At 38.1% G+C, this 13,145-nt stretch overlaps 1 protein-coding gene across 2 annotated transcripts in view; it reads left to right on the plus strand.

The window, feature by feature from the left end:
• Positions 1-268: 268 nt before the first annotated feature.
• LOC131035112 (uncharacterized) overlaps positions 269-13,145 on the plus strand; it is a 28,746-nt gene continuing 15,869 nt past the window's right edge. Inside the window, exon 1 of one of the 2 annotated variants that reach the window (XM_057966762.2) lies at positions 269-1,247. In XM_057966762.2, the coding sequence (XP_057822745.2) occupies positions 621-1,247 (627 nt within the window). In that variant the 5' untranslated portion in view covers positions 269-620. The remainder of the gene's footprint in view (positions 1,248-13,145) is intronic. The other variant, XM_057966753.2, reaches the window with a different exon arrangement.

The raw sequence follows: 13,145 nt of genomic DNA on the forward strand, positions 1-13,145 counted from the left end.
TTTACTACCCAAAAGCTAGAACAATAGTTGTGAGCATTAAGTTGCATATAAAGAAAACAATTTTTTTTGCCGAAATCTAATATACCACTTAACAACTTAAAGATGCACAATGTTAACTATAACAACTAATGATACCCTTTCCCAAATCATAACAACTAATGGTACCCTTTCCCATCATTACTTGCCTTGAGGCAATCTACTATTATAATGATTTTTTTTTTCAATTAACTACCTAGTTTCATAAAGCGATCTTGAGCTCGCATTTTTCCGAGTCGAAAGATCTTTTTTCTTCGAGAAAAATGTCCCTTTTATCTGCATATTCAAGGTTTTGTCATGGATTCTTTTCTACCAAACTTGTATAGCTATCCCGGCGATCAACAATTTTTGTTTTTGAAAAAGAATCTCCACGTGGATGTAGATGACAGGTGACACCTGGCAATAAAGTAATTCCCTGTCATTTTCGCGCTAAACCTCTTTGCCTGGGCACCTGAAATTTGGAGGAAGCTGCTTGTCGGGTTACCTGAATGGTAGGTTTGGTGGGCAAAGTCCTGTAATAGCACGTTCAAATAAATCCCCAAAACAGGCTATATAAATCTCACTTACAGGGAGAAAGAGGGTGAATGAAGATGACCCGCCCAAATACGCAGAGAGGAAGGCCCTCCAATGGGGCGGTCCCGGCCGAAGGAGCCTACACCTATGGGTACCCAGCAGACTCTTCATACTATGTGGTTCTGCCCCCGGCCCCGTACGACCCTGCCATAGGGCGCCGTCGCCGCTTCCTCGGCTATGGCGCGCTCTTCATCTTCGGGACCATCTTCATCTGTGTGGCCATCTATTTCTTTTGGCCCTCTCAGCCTCAAATTGAAGTCGTCCGCTTAAACCTACAGAATATCAGCTTCCAGACCGCCGATAAATCTGGCTCAATTATCCCCCACCTGTACATGAACATAAGCATGGGCATGACCATCAAGGTGAAAAATAGGGACTATTTTGGTCTGGATTATGATTACCTGAGGGTTGGGATTGGGTACAGGGGAAGGGCAATTGGGGTGGTTAATTCGCAGAGCGGAAGTTTGTCTTCCCGGGGCACGTCCTACGTGGATGCCACGCTGGATCTGAATGGAATCGAGGTGTTGAATGATGTGTTTTACTTGTTGAGGGATCTTGATAGAGGGCAGCTGCCACTTGATACTACTACGGTATTCCACGGTCGTGTTCGAGTTTTGTTCGTTAAGTTCACGTTAAAGGTAGGAATAATTTTCTGCCTGTTGCCTTGGATTTATATATTTTCTTTCCTAGCAAAAGATTGCCTTTTGAAAAATATTCCTAAATAAATGCAGTAATTTTGCTTTGTTTGACAATTATATTGTATCCGCTTTGTTGCAGAGCGCAGATTTGAGCATTAATTTAATCTTCATTTTATTTGATAGAATTGATGAATACTAAACAATGTCACCCTTCTCATTAAGTTTTTACAATATATAAGAATATTTGTTATTTTTTATGGACCAGTTATAACTCAAACCCTAATACCTTTGGTATGCTGGGGTTTTCTGCCACTTGACCTACCAGCCCTTTATGGTTTGGGGCGTGACTTATTTTCCAAAAATGCAACTATGCATTGGTGTATATATTCCTTATAAATTTTCCCACGGCATACACCCAACATTGCCTAGTTTTTGACAGACTTTTCTTCTACGTCATTGGCTCACGGAGTATGTCTCTGCTCGAGCTTAAATGGAAACCTGGAACATCTTGCTTTATCTTTAGACCTCAGTCCATTTGAGGATGCATTGTAGCACGTTCCAAAAAAGTGAATGGCTCTCTCGCAGCTCCTTATCTTATTAGAGAGGGTGCCTGAGATGCAACTAATATTTTCTAAGGATGCTCCTGAGTAATAACTGGGTTTAATTGAACAGAGTGAACAACTCTAGTGATGAATCAAGTGAAGGTTCAGTTGCTGAATGGTGATTGGTGGGAAAATTGAAGTCAAGGTGTCATTTATCAACCAAGGGGATCCTCTATGATACTCATATTCTCCTACTATTGGAGACGTCAAGTGAAGGTTCAGTTGCTGAATGGTGATTGGTGGGAAAATTGAAGTTAAGGTGTCATTTATCAACCAAGGGGATCCTCTATGATACTCATATTCTCCTACTATTGGAGACGTTTATGACATTTGATAATATGTTCGACCAAGTGAGGGGGCTAAGATTTGCCAGAGTTATCTGAAATCATAAAACTCTACGATGAGAGGATTAGATCCATTATTTAGTGTAGGCAGGACTATTGAACACATCCTTGCACACAAAAGCTCATTAAAAAAATTTAAGAGGTTATTAAGATCATGTACATGCAAAAGCTTGGCTAATTTTCAAATTGCTGTAAGTTAAGGCTAAGAACAGGCAAGTAGAGATTAAGTGTTTATATGTTGTATAGTGAATAAAGACTGTTCTGACGGGGTGCACCACTATACAACAAAGAGATCTAAGATCTATCTGGAAACGTGAAAATAAGAACATATCTGAGTTTTGAATGTGTTTTGGTTGAACCATGCAACAATATATCCTTTAATCTATTTCAATTGCAACAATATATCTGTAAAGTAAAATATGCAATACAACAAGTTAGCATTAACCATTATTCAACCACAAGATCTAATACTTCTGTTTTTCCTATTTCAAGAAATGTGAATGGTAGGGTTAGAGAATGTACTATTCAATATGAACAATAACAATTGTGTACAGTTAAAAATATGTACATAAGTAAGTAGACAATCCAGAGTTTTTCAATGTTGTTACTTGTATAGTGATTAAAAATTGTTGCTTTGGATTGCACTACCATACATCAAAAATATATCCACTAATCTATATCAATTGCAACAATAAAATGTAAATTAAAGCTTGCAATATAGTAAGACAACATTAACCCTAATTCAATCACAATATCTATCACTTTTATTTATTTAATATTTATAAATGTACATGATAGTGTTAGTGAATGCACTATTCAACATGAACAATAACTTGTATATTGTATATAATTTTTTGCATCCCTAACATGATAATAAGTTACACTTATAACCATCGATGATGCCGAAACTATCAACATGTAGGGCTTCTTATGTCAACTCCAGAAAGGAACATATAAAGAGACTAATCAATTTTTAAGAATTGCAGGGCTATGTGATAGTATAATGAGAGAAAGGCATTGACAGTTTAAGGTAGATGGCAACAAATTTGTTGTCTGAAACCTACTAGTGAACCAAAAGGAATATTTTTAGAAATGCTATATAGTATTGTAGGGAAGAGGCATGCAAGAGTCAGCTAGAAGTCTTGTGTATGATACCTGTAATTATTTTGTTAATTTTGCTATAGATAACAATTGATGACAAAAAAGAGCTAATAAATTCCTGTGTTAGTGAGAGTAATGAGATGTGTGGTTGTTACTTGTTAGAATGGTTTATAGGATGCAAATATTGTGATCCAAACAGTAAGAACCAAACTATTGAAATTTAAGGAACCATCTCTTCAATCAGTTCCCAAGACCCCAAATAGGGTCATCACTGGCATCATTGCGGATTTTTAAAGTTGTTGTGATGATGTGGGTGTTGATGGATAGCGTCGGTCGGATCCTCAGAGCCGACTTTACCATCAAATGTGTGAAGGACCTTTTCGGTCTTACACTTTTAATCAAAGACAATATATTGCCAACCTTTATATTGAAACGGTTTGTTAATAAAATATAACTAATATATAATCCCGCCATCTTTTGTGAAAAGTTGGGTTAATTGATGTCTAGCAAAAGAGGCGTGTTGGTTGGTGAAAAGCTGACCCTTGGTGGAAGACGTGTTGCTTGGAATAGAACCGACCCTTGGAGAAAGACGTGTTGCTTGGAAGAGAAGACGTATGTGTATATACTTAGTTTGGTTCCCTCTCTCCACGAAACATTGAAAATAATATCTACAGCAGTTCATATACACCTTCTGCAGATCAAATACACATCTACAGCAGTTCGAAGAAGAATATACACAGCACATTAATTAAACTCAAATCGGATCACCCTCCTTCACCTTGCACTCAGACTTAGGCGATTTCTATATCTTCATCAAGGCAGTAGATACAAAGTATAAATCGACACTATTGTTATAACAGATTGGTCTTGCTAGGGGCTTTATAACTGGCTATGTGTTGACCATATTGTAATCAATTACTCCAATATATATAAGAGATTTTTATAGCTGGGTTTTTCTCCCTCATGTTGGAGGGTTTTCCCAAGGTATATGCTGTGCAAACTTGATTGAATTATCTTCTATCTGCATTCTCCTAATCTGATCATTAAATTTAACATGGTATCAAAGCCACGGTAAAAGAATATCGTGATCAGATTCTCTACAACTTCTAAGCATTCTCTCCTCTCTCTTTCCTTCGAGTAGTATCTCTAAGTCTTGAAAATGGTGAACGGTCTTAAAGTCGAAGATAAGCTTGAAGGCTCATCCAATTTCACCTCATGGAAGTTTAGAGTGCTCATTGCACTTGATGAAAATGATCTTCTTCAATTCGTAGAGGAAAAGGATTTATTCGAACTTGAAGATCATGAGGAGAAGCTTCAATTTAAGAAAAATGCCATCAAAGCAAAGAAGATATTAATCGACTCCGTGAGGGATCACTTGGTGCCTCTCATCTCCAAGATGACAACTGCAAGAGATATGTTCAAGACCTTAGAGGGTTTATATGAGATTAACAACGTAAGTAGGGCTCTTGCCTTGAGGCAACAACTCCATCAAGTGAGGATGGCAAAGGGAGATTCAGTCATCACCTACTTCATGAAAATTTCAGAATTAAGAGATTAACTAAGCGCAATTGGAGATCAAGTGATTGATAAAGACCTTGTCATGCTAGCCTTGAATGGCCTACCTCATTCTTGGGAGCCATTTATCCAAAGCATAAGTGGAAGGTCTTGACCGTCTTCGTGTAGATTGTATTCAAGAAGAATCAAGATTGTTCGCTAGAGGAATTATCAAGAGTTCTCAAAATGAAGATACTCATGTTCTTACCACTCAATCTACCAAGAAACGTAAGTATTGGAAGAAGGGCAACTTCAAAAAGATTAGAGATTTCAAATCAGATTCTGCACCTGATTCTAGGAAGAGGAAGAAAGATCTCTCTCGCATCCAGTGTTTTAGGTGTGACAAGTTTGGTCACTTTGCAAAGGATTGTTTGACAAGACCTAATCATCAAGGTGCAAACATCAATGGAGTCTCATCTCAGAAGGAGGTTGAAGATAACTCCAATGGTTTTCTTTTCATATCAGCATTATCAAGCAATGTTCCTAAGGGCAGTGATACATGGTTAATTGATAGTGGAGCCTCTCGACATCACAGGTTTTCGGGAGCACCTTTCTGATCTAGTAGAGAAAGAGTCACATCTCCAAGTCATTATTGGGGATGATGCACGCTATGCTGTAAAAGGAGTTGGTGCTACATCTCTCTAAACTTTGAATCTGGAGTTTTTCTACACCTAAGTGATGTATTGTTTGTGCCAGGGATCAAGAGAAACCTTGTGTCTATTTCAGCCTTGGAGGATAAGGGCTATCAAAATGCATTTTTTGAAGGAAGAGTTCTTGCTTGGCCTAAGAACTCCAGCATCAAGACTGCTCGTGTGATCGGAAATCGACATGAGAGTTTATACAAACTCTCCACCCTCCCTGTTCAAGCTCTTATTCAAGATTCTTCCAGTTCCAGCGAACTCTGGCACAAAAGACTTGGACATCTTCACTTCAGGGCTCTTCCATCATTGGAGAAGATGGTAAAAGGTATTCCTAAACTTATTCATGTAAATGATGGCACTTGTCAAGGTTGTGCTATGGGCAAAAATATTAAAAGTCCTTTTCATAACAGTGAAAGTAGGTCTAAAGAAATACTAGATCTTGTACATTCAGATTTATGTAGTCCAATGTCAATTCCATCCCGAAGTGGATGTTTGTATTATGTAACTTTTATAGATGACTACTCTAGGAAGACTTGGATTTATTTCTTAAGGTCTAAAGAGTCTGACGAAGTCCTAGGTAGGTTTAGAGAGTTTAAAGCTCTTGTAGAAAATTTATTCGGAAAGAAAATTAAAATTTTAAGGTCTCATAATGGAGGTGAGTACACCTCGGGTAGCTTTCGTGATTTTTGTATTGAGGCAGGGATCAAGAGGGAGTTCTGTGTTCCTTACAACCCTCAACAAAATGGGGTTGTTGAAAGGAAGAACATATCTATTGTTGAAGCTGCAAAAGCTATGATTCATGATCAAGACCTTCAGACTTTTCTATGGGCAGAAGCCTCTAGAACAATAGTGTATGTTTAGAATAGATGTCCTCATCGGATACTACAAATATGACTCCTGAAGAAGCCTTTTCAGGTATCAAGCCTGATATCAGCCACCTGAGAATATTTGGTTGTCCTGTGTATGTTCATATTCCCAAGGACAAGAGAACCAAGTTGGAACCTTCTGGCAACAGAGGAATATTTGTGGGCTACAATGAAACCTCCAAAGCCTACTGTATTTACATTCCTGGTCAGAAGCAAATAGAAGTTAGCAGGGATGTCACATTTGAGGAAGATGTTGCATTCAGGAAATCAAAGGGCTCATGCATGGAGATAGATGATGAGACTCCTCAAGACATGGATGTTGATCATACACCTGAGATTCAGAGGGAGACTACATAACTTGATATGAGTAATGATCCAATTGAACCTTTGGATCCCACTGATGGGCCTAGAGATATTGTTGTGTCTCGAAAGAGACCTCTTTGGGCGCAAAACACTATGCAGGAAGCGGAACAGTTTGCCGCTCCTAGAGGCACATTTAGGGAAAGCAAAAGACCTCAAAGATTTTCTGGTTATGTTGCATTAATATGTAATCTTATTGAGTCTGAACCTTCTAGTGTAGAGGAAGCCGCAAAACAACAAGTTTGGAAAGATGCAATGGATGAGGAGTATCAATCCATCCCCAAGAACGATGTGTGGGATATTGTGCCTAGACCAAAAGGGAAGTTTGTTGTATCTTCCAAGTGGTTGTACAAGATAAAAACATGCAACTGATGGCAACATTGAAAAGTACAAGGCTAGATTTGTGGCTCGTGGCTTCTCTCAACAAGAGGGAATAGACTATGAAGAAACATTTGCTCCTGTTGCTCGCTATACTTCCATTAGAACCATTATTGCCATTGCAACAGCTAAGCGATGGAAGTTGCATCAGATGGATGTGAAGACTGCCTTTCTCAATGGTGTGATTGAAGAAGAAGTCTACATTGAGCAACCTGAGGGGTTCATGATTCATGGGAAAGAGTCTCATGTGTGTAGAATGAAGAAAGCCCTATATGGTCTTAAATAGGCTCCTCGGGCTTGGTATGAAAAAATTGACAGATACTTAGTGGGTTTGGGTTTTTGCAAGAATGATGCTGATCCAAACCTTTACTTCAAGGTATTCAATGGTGATACATTGATCTTGGTACTTTATGTTGATGACCTATTTGTTACCGGAGAAGATCATCTCATTGATAGATGTAAGGAGCTGACTTCCGAATTTGAGATGGACTTAGGACTTATGAATTTCTTTCTAGGGTTGGAAGTTTGGCAGAGGCCCAATGGGATTATCCTAAGTCAAGGAAAATACACCATCGATATCTTGAAGAGATTTGTGTAAATGTTATTGCAATTTCAATTTAATGAACAAGTTATATGCTAGATAGTGTATTTCTTATTTTGGTATTATTACTATGACAATAATATTATCGTATTTCTTTTCTGCAGGTTTGAAGGATGAACATGTATCGATTGTGATGTCATTCCTTTTCTTTTGAATGATGTATATATATCAAGGCAGTCATGATCAAGTGGCACCTTGATCGAACATGTCTTTTAGACATGTCCGACCAAGATGTCACTTGGTCGTGACTATCTACCGATTCACTTCGGTGTTTATCATAACAGTTCGGTGTCATTTGCATATGTTAATAGTTTGATATAAACACACCTGATAATGGATCGGTGTCAAGGCAGAGTATGATATAAGCACACCCGATAATGAATCGGTGTCTAAGCAGATTATGATATAAGCACACCCGATAATGAATCGGTGTCTAAGCAGATTATGATATAAGCACACTCGATAATGAATCGGTGTCTAAGTAAATAATAACAATAACTAATAGCATTATATGCTATCGGGTTAATACCCCGATAGCATATTAATGTCGATTCCGATTCATAAATGAATCGACATTAATATGCTATCGGGTTATCAGCCCGATAGCATTAGATCGACGCTTAACATAGTTAAGGAGGTTGTCGATCTAATCCATCTTTATCCATTATCATAATCAAGATCAAAGTTACAGTCTGATAAACATATTCAGTTCAGATAATCTAATAACATAGATGAGTAAAACAAAACAGAATAGAGGAGATTAATGAGTTAGGAAAATCTTATCTTGCAGAAGCTACTAATGCATTAACACTCCCTCTTAGCTTTGGAAGATAGATAAAGTAACCTGCATCACATTTCTTTTCCATAATGTTAGTCTCCAAGAATATATATCATCCATACATATGATATGAAGTACCATCAGGACATAAGATACAAATATAAAACATCTCTCTAAGTATGTGACATAGAGTATCACCTAACCATGTGATATAAAAGATTCATCATTTTATTATGACAAGATATCACCTGTACATGTCATATCAGTATTGCCTAAACACGCAATACTAAGGATAAACATATGAGGATGGTTAAATTCTCATCTTATCCAGGTTGTGATATGTGCACAAACATTTTATACAAATGTTTTATCACAACACCATCATGGCACATCCATGACATACCAGAGATCCAACATGATAACTGGTTTGAGAATCATAAGATCGTCACCTTATGATGTCTGCATACAAGTGTTCATAATCTGAGAGATCGTCACCTCTTAGATATGAACACAGGGGGTAAAACCCAAAATGTCTCAACATGACAAATGAAGTTTACATATTAAACATCTTATTTACAAAGCAAATTACCTTTCTATCATACCTAAACCCTTTCTGTAGTGATCAACCTTCACTCTGGAAAGTGGTTTGGTCAGAATATCTGCAGTCTGATCTTCCGTACTAACATATTCTAATTTGATCACATTTTTGTTTACCATGTCTCGTACATAATGGTATGGGATCTCAATATGTTTGGATCTATCATGGAACACTGGATTCACTGAAAGTTTTATGCAGCTTTGATTGTCGCAATGGATGATAGTAGGTTTCATCGAATCACCAAACGATCCCACGAGTAACTTTCTAAGCCACATTGCTTCTCAGGCAGCTATGGAGGCTGCAATGTATTCGGCCTCGGTGGAACTTTGCGCTACAGAAGACTGCTTTCTGCTGATCCAGGATATCATGGCTGATCCCAAACTGAAGCAGCACCCAGAGGTGCTTTTCCGGTCAGTCACACTTCCAGCCCAATCTGAATCTATGAATCCGTGTAGATTAAGATCAACTTTCTCATACTTGAGACCAAGGTTTAAAGTGCCTTGTAAATATCTCATAATGTGTTTTACTGCAACCAGGTGTATCTCTTTTGGCTCACACATAAATTGACTCAAAGCATTTACTGCATAGCAGATATCTGGCCTTGTATTTACTAGATACATAAGAGACCCAATCATTTGCCTGTATAGAGTGGGGTCAGTAGAAGGTGATTTTGCTGCTGCTTCTTTAAGTTTACGAAGATTGGTTTCCATTGGAGCGGTCATGGGTTTGCAGTTTAGCATTCCAAATCTCTTCAGGATGTCCAAGGTGTACTTGCCTTGGTTTAGAACAATGTTATCAGAATTCTGCCATACTTCCAACCTTAGGAAATAATGAAGGAATCCTAGGTCCTTCATATCAAATTCTTTGGATAGCTCTTTCTTGCATTGATCTATAAGGTGATCTTCTCCTGTGATTAATAAGTCATCAACATATAAAATCATTATTAGCATATCACCTTTATTTTGTTTGTAGTAGAGATTAGGATCTGCATCATTTTTAGAGAAGCCTAGTTTTGATAGATATGTGTCAATTCTTTCATACCAAGCCTTGGGAGCCTGTTTAAGCCCATATAGAGCTTTCTTGAGTCTACACACATGAGACTCTGCATGATGGATCTCAAACCCTTCAGGTTGCTCTAGGTATACTTCTTCAGATATCTCTCCATTAAGAAAAGCTGTCTTTACATCCATTTGATGTACCTTCCATCCCTTTGCTATTGCAATGGCTAGCACAGTCCTTACTGAGGTATATCTGGCTACGGGAGCAAATGTTTCTTCATAGTCTATTCCTTCCTTTTGAGAAAACCCTCTGGCTACAAATCTTGCCTTATGTTTTTCAATACTGCCATCTGCTGCATGTTTGATCTTAAAAAGCCATTTAGAAAAAACGACAGATTTCTTAGTTGGCTTAGGAACAATCTCCCATACACCATTTTTCATTATGGATTGATACTCTTCATACATAGCATCCTTCCATACTTGATGTTTAAGGGCATCTGTTACATTGTCAGGTTCGTTTTTAGATAGATCATTCATAAGAGCAACATAGCTAGTAAATTTATTAGGTCTTTTGCTTTCTCTGAAGGTTCCAAAAGGAGCAGCAAACCTCTGAGCTTCTTCTACTGTTTTGGTGGCCCATAGTGGTCTTTTCTTGAGATTTCTAGGTGAGTGTTCATTTTCATTTTCATTTTCATCTAGATTCTCCCTCTGAAACTCAGGAGCAGGATCTTCATCTAAGTTAGAGGTAGGGACATAGATTTCAGGTTCTATGAAGTTCTGAGCTCTTTTGAAGGCTAGGTCCTCCTCAAAGATTACATCCCTACTTAGTTCAATATTTCTTTGACCAGGTACATAGATTCTGTAGGCTTTGGAGGTTTCACTATATCCTACAAGCAATACTCTTTTTCCAGAAGGCTCTAGTTTTAGTCTTTTTTCTTTAGGTATATGGATATAGACAGGACATCCAAATATCCTAAGGTGGCTAATATCTGGTTTACTTTTAGTGAATACTTCCTCAGGAGTTTTGTCTTCAAGATGGGAGTGAGGGCATCTGTTTTGTATATATACAGCGGTGCTGGATGCTTCTGCCCAGAGATTTGTGTTAAGGTTTTGATCTAGAATCATGGCCTTGGCAGCTTCGACTATAGTCCTATTTATCCTTTCAGCTACCCCATTTTGTTGAGGGTTATAAGGTATAGTGAGCTCCCTTCTAATCCCATTATCTCTACAAAATTCTTTAAACGAATCTGATGTGTATTCTCCCCCATTGTCGGTTCTTAGGGTTTTAACTTTGTTTCCTGAGTGGTTTTCAGTTAGTGATTTAAATTCTTTAAACCTAGAGAGGATCTCTTCTGATTCTTTACTTTTCAGAAAGTAGATCCAAGTCTTCCTAGAGTAATCATCAACAAATATTACATAATACAAGAATCCCCCTAGAGAGGATACGAACATAGGTCCGCATACATCAAAATGAACTAACTCTAGAATCTTACTAGTTTTCCTAGTACTATTTTGGAATGTACCTTTGGTATTTTTACCTAGGGCACATCCTTTACATGCCCCTGAATGATCTTGCTTTAACTTGGGTAGGCCTGTGACAAGGTTTCCCATTGAAGATAAAGCCCTAAAATTCAGATGGCCTAATCTTCTATGCCAAACTTCATTTGCATTAGTGGCTTCATGGATTAGGGCTAGGTTGGGTTCCGTGCATAGCTCATACAAATAGCCCCGTCTCTGTCCAATTGTTTTTGCCTTCTTGATGGAAGAATTCTTTGGCCAGGCCAATACTTTGTTGTCCATGAATGTCACTCTGTATCCGTTATCTTCCAGTGCCAATATAGAGACTAGATTCCTTTTGATGCCGGGGACATATAGTACTCCTTCGAGCCACAAGGATATGCCTGTCTTCAATTTGATGGTGCAGGTTCCTATTCCTCTGATTGGATGTGTGGAGTCATCTCCGATGGTTACGTCCTCATCACTCTCCTCTGTTATGGAGTCAAGTACTTCTCTAAACCCAATGATATGCCTGGATGAACCATTGTCAATCACCCATGAGTTGATTTTGTTAGAAGCTTGGCTTGTGAGTGCTGAGTAGAATACGTATTTTCCGGAGTCATCTTCCCCTTTAGTCTTTCCTGCTTTGGCAAATGTAGCATGTTTCTTGGTTCTTTCCGGGCACTTTGCAACATAGTGTCCGAATTGATCACATCTGTAACATTGAATGTGGGATAAGTCCTCCTTTGAAGTATTCTTGCCTTGACGACCTTTTCTCTTTCTAAACTGCCTTTTCTTGTTTTGCTTGGTGGAGTTAGTGTTTAGGACTTGTAGATCTTCATCTATATTCTTATGTTTCATTCCCATCTTGTTCAATCTTGATTCTTCTTGGAGACAATCATCCCTTAGTCTTTCAAACTTAGGATATTTGGACCTTGCACTAATGCCTTGGACGAATGTGCTCCATCCACTAGGCAACCCATCTAGAGCAATGAGTGTTAACTCTTTGCTTTGGATCTCGTAGTCCAGAGTTGCTAGTTCATCTCTTAGAACTGATATCCGCATAAAGTAGGCGTTGATTGTCTCCCCCTTGTTCATGGTGATGTGATTTATTTCTCGTTTTAATGCTAGAGTTCGACTTGCATTTGATATCTCAAATGTGCTTTCAAGTGCTTTGAACATTTTATAGGCTATTTGATGTTTTCTTATGATGGGCATTATGTTGTTTCTCACCCCATCAACTATTATTTTTATTGCCTTTTCATTTCCCTCAATCCATGTTGTTTTTTCAGGTTCATTTTCAGGTTGGTCATTTTTAGTTTGAACAAATGAATCCACTTTGTTCTCCTTTAAGATCATTTGAATTCTGAATTTCTAGGCTGAAAAGTCATCGCCACCTCCGAGTTTGTCTTCGAATTTGATAGTGCTAGCCATTGGAGAAATGTGATGTAGTATATAAATTTGTTCTTAAATTTGTTTCACGAAATTGAATAGCCTCAAGTTCAATCAACTTGGCTCTGATACCATGTAAATGTTATTGCAATTTCAATTTAATGAACAAGTTATATGCTAGATAGTGT

This window comes from Cryptomeria japonica, chromosome 5 (genome assembly GCF_030272615.1).
Source record: "Cryptomeria japonica chromosome 5, Sugi_1.0, whole genome shotgun sequence".
Lineage (NCBI taxonomy): Eukaryota > Viridiplantae > Streptophyta > Pinopsida > Cupressales > Cupressaceae > Cryptomeria > Cryptomeria japonica.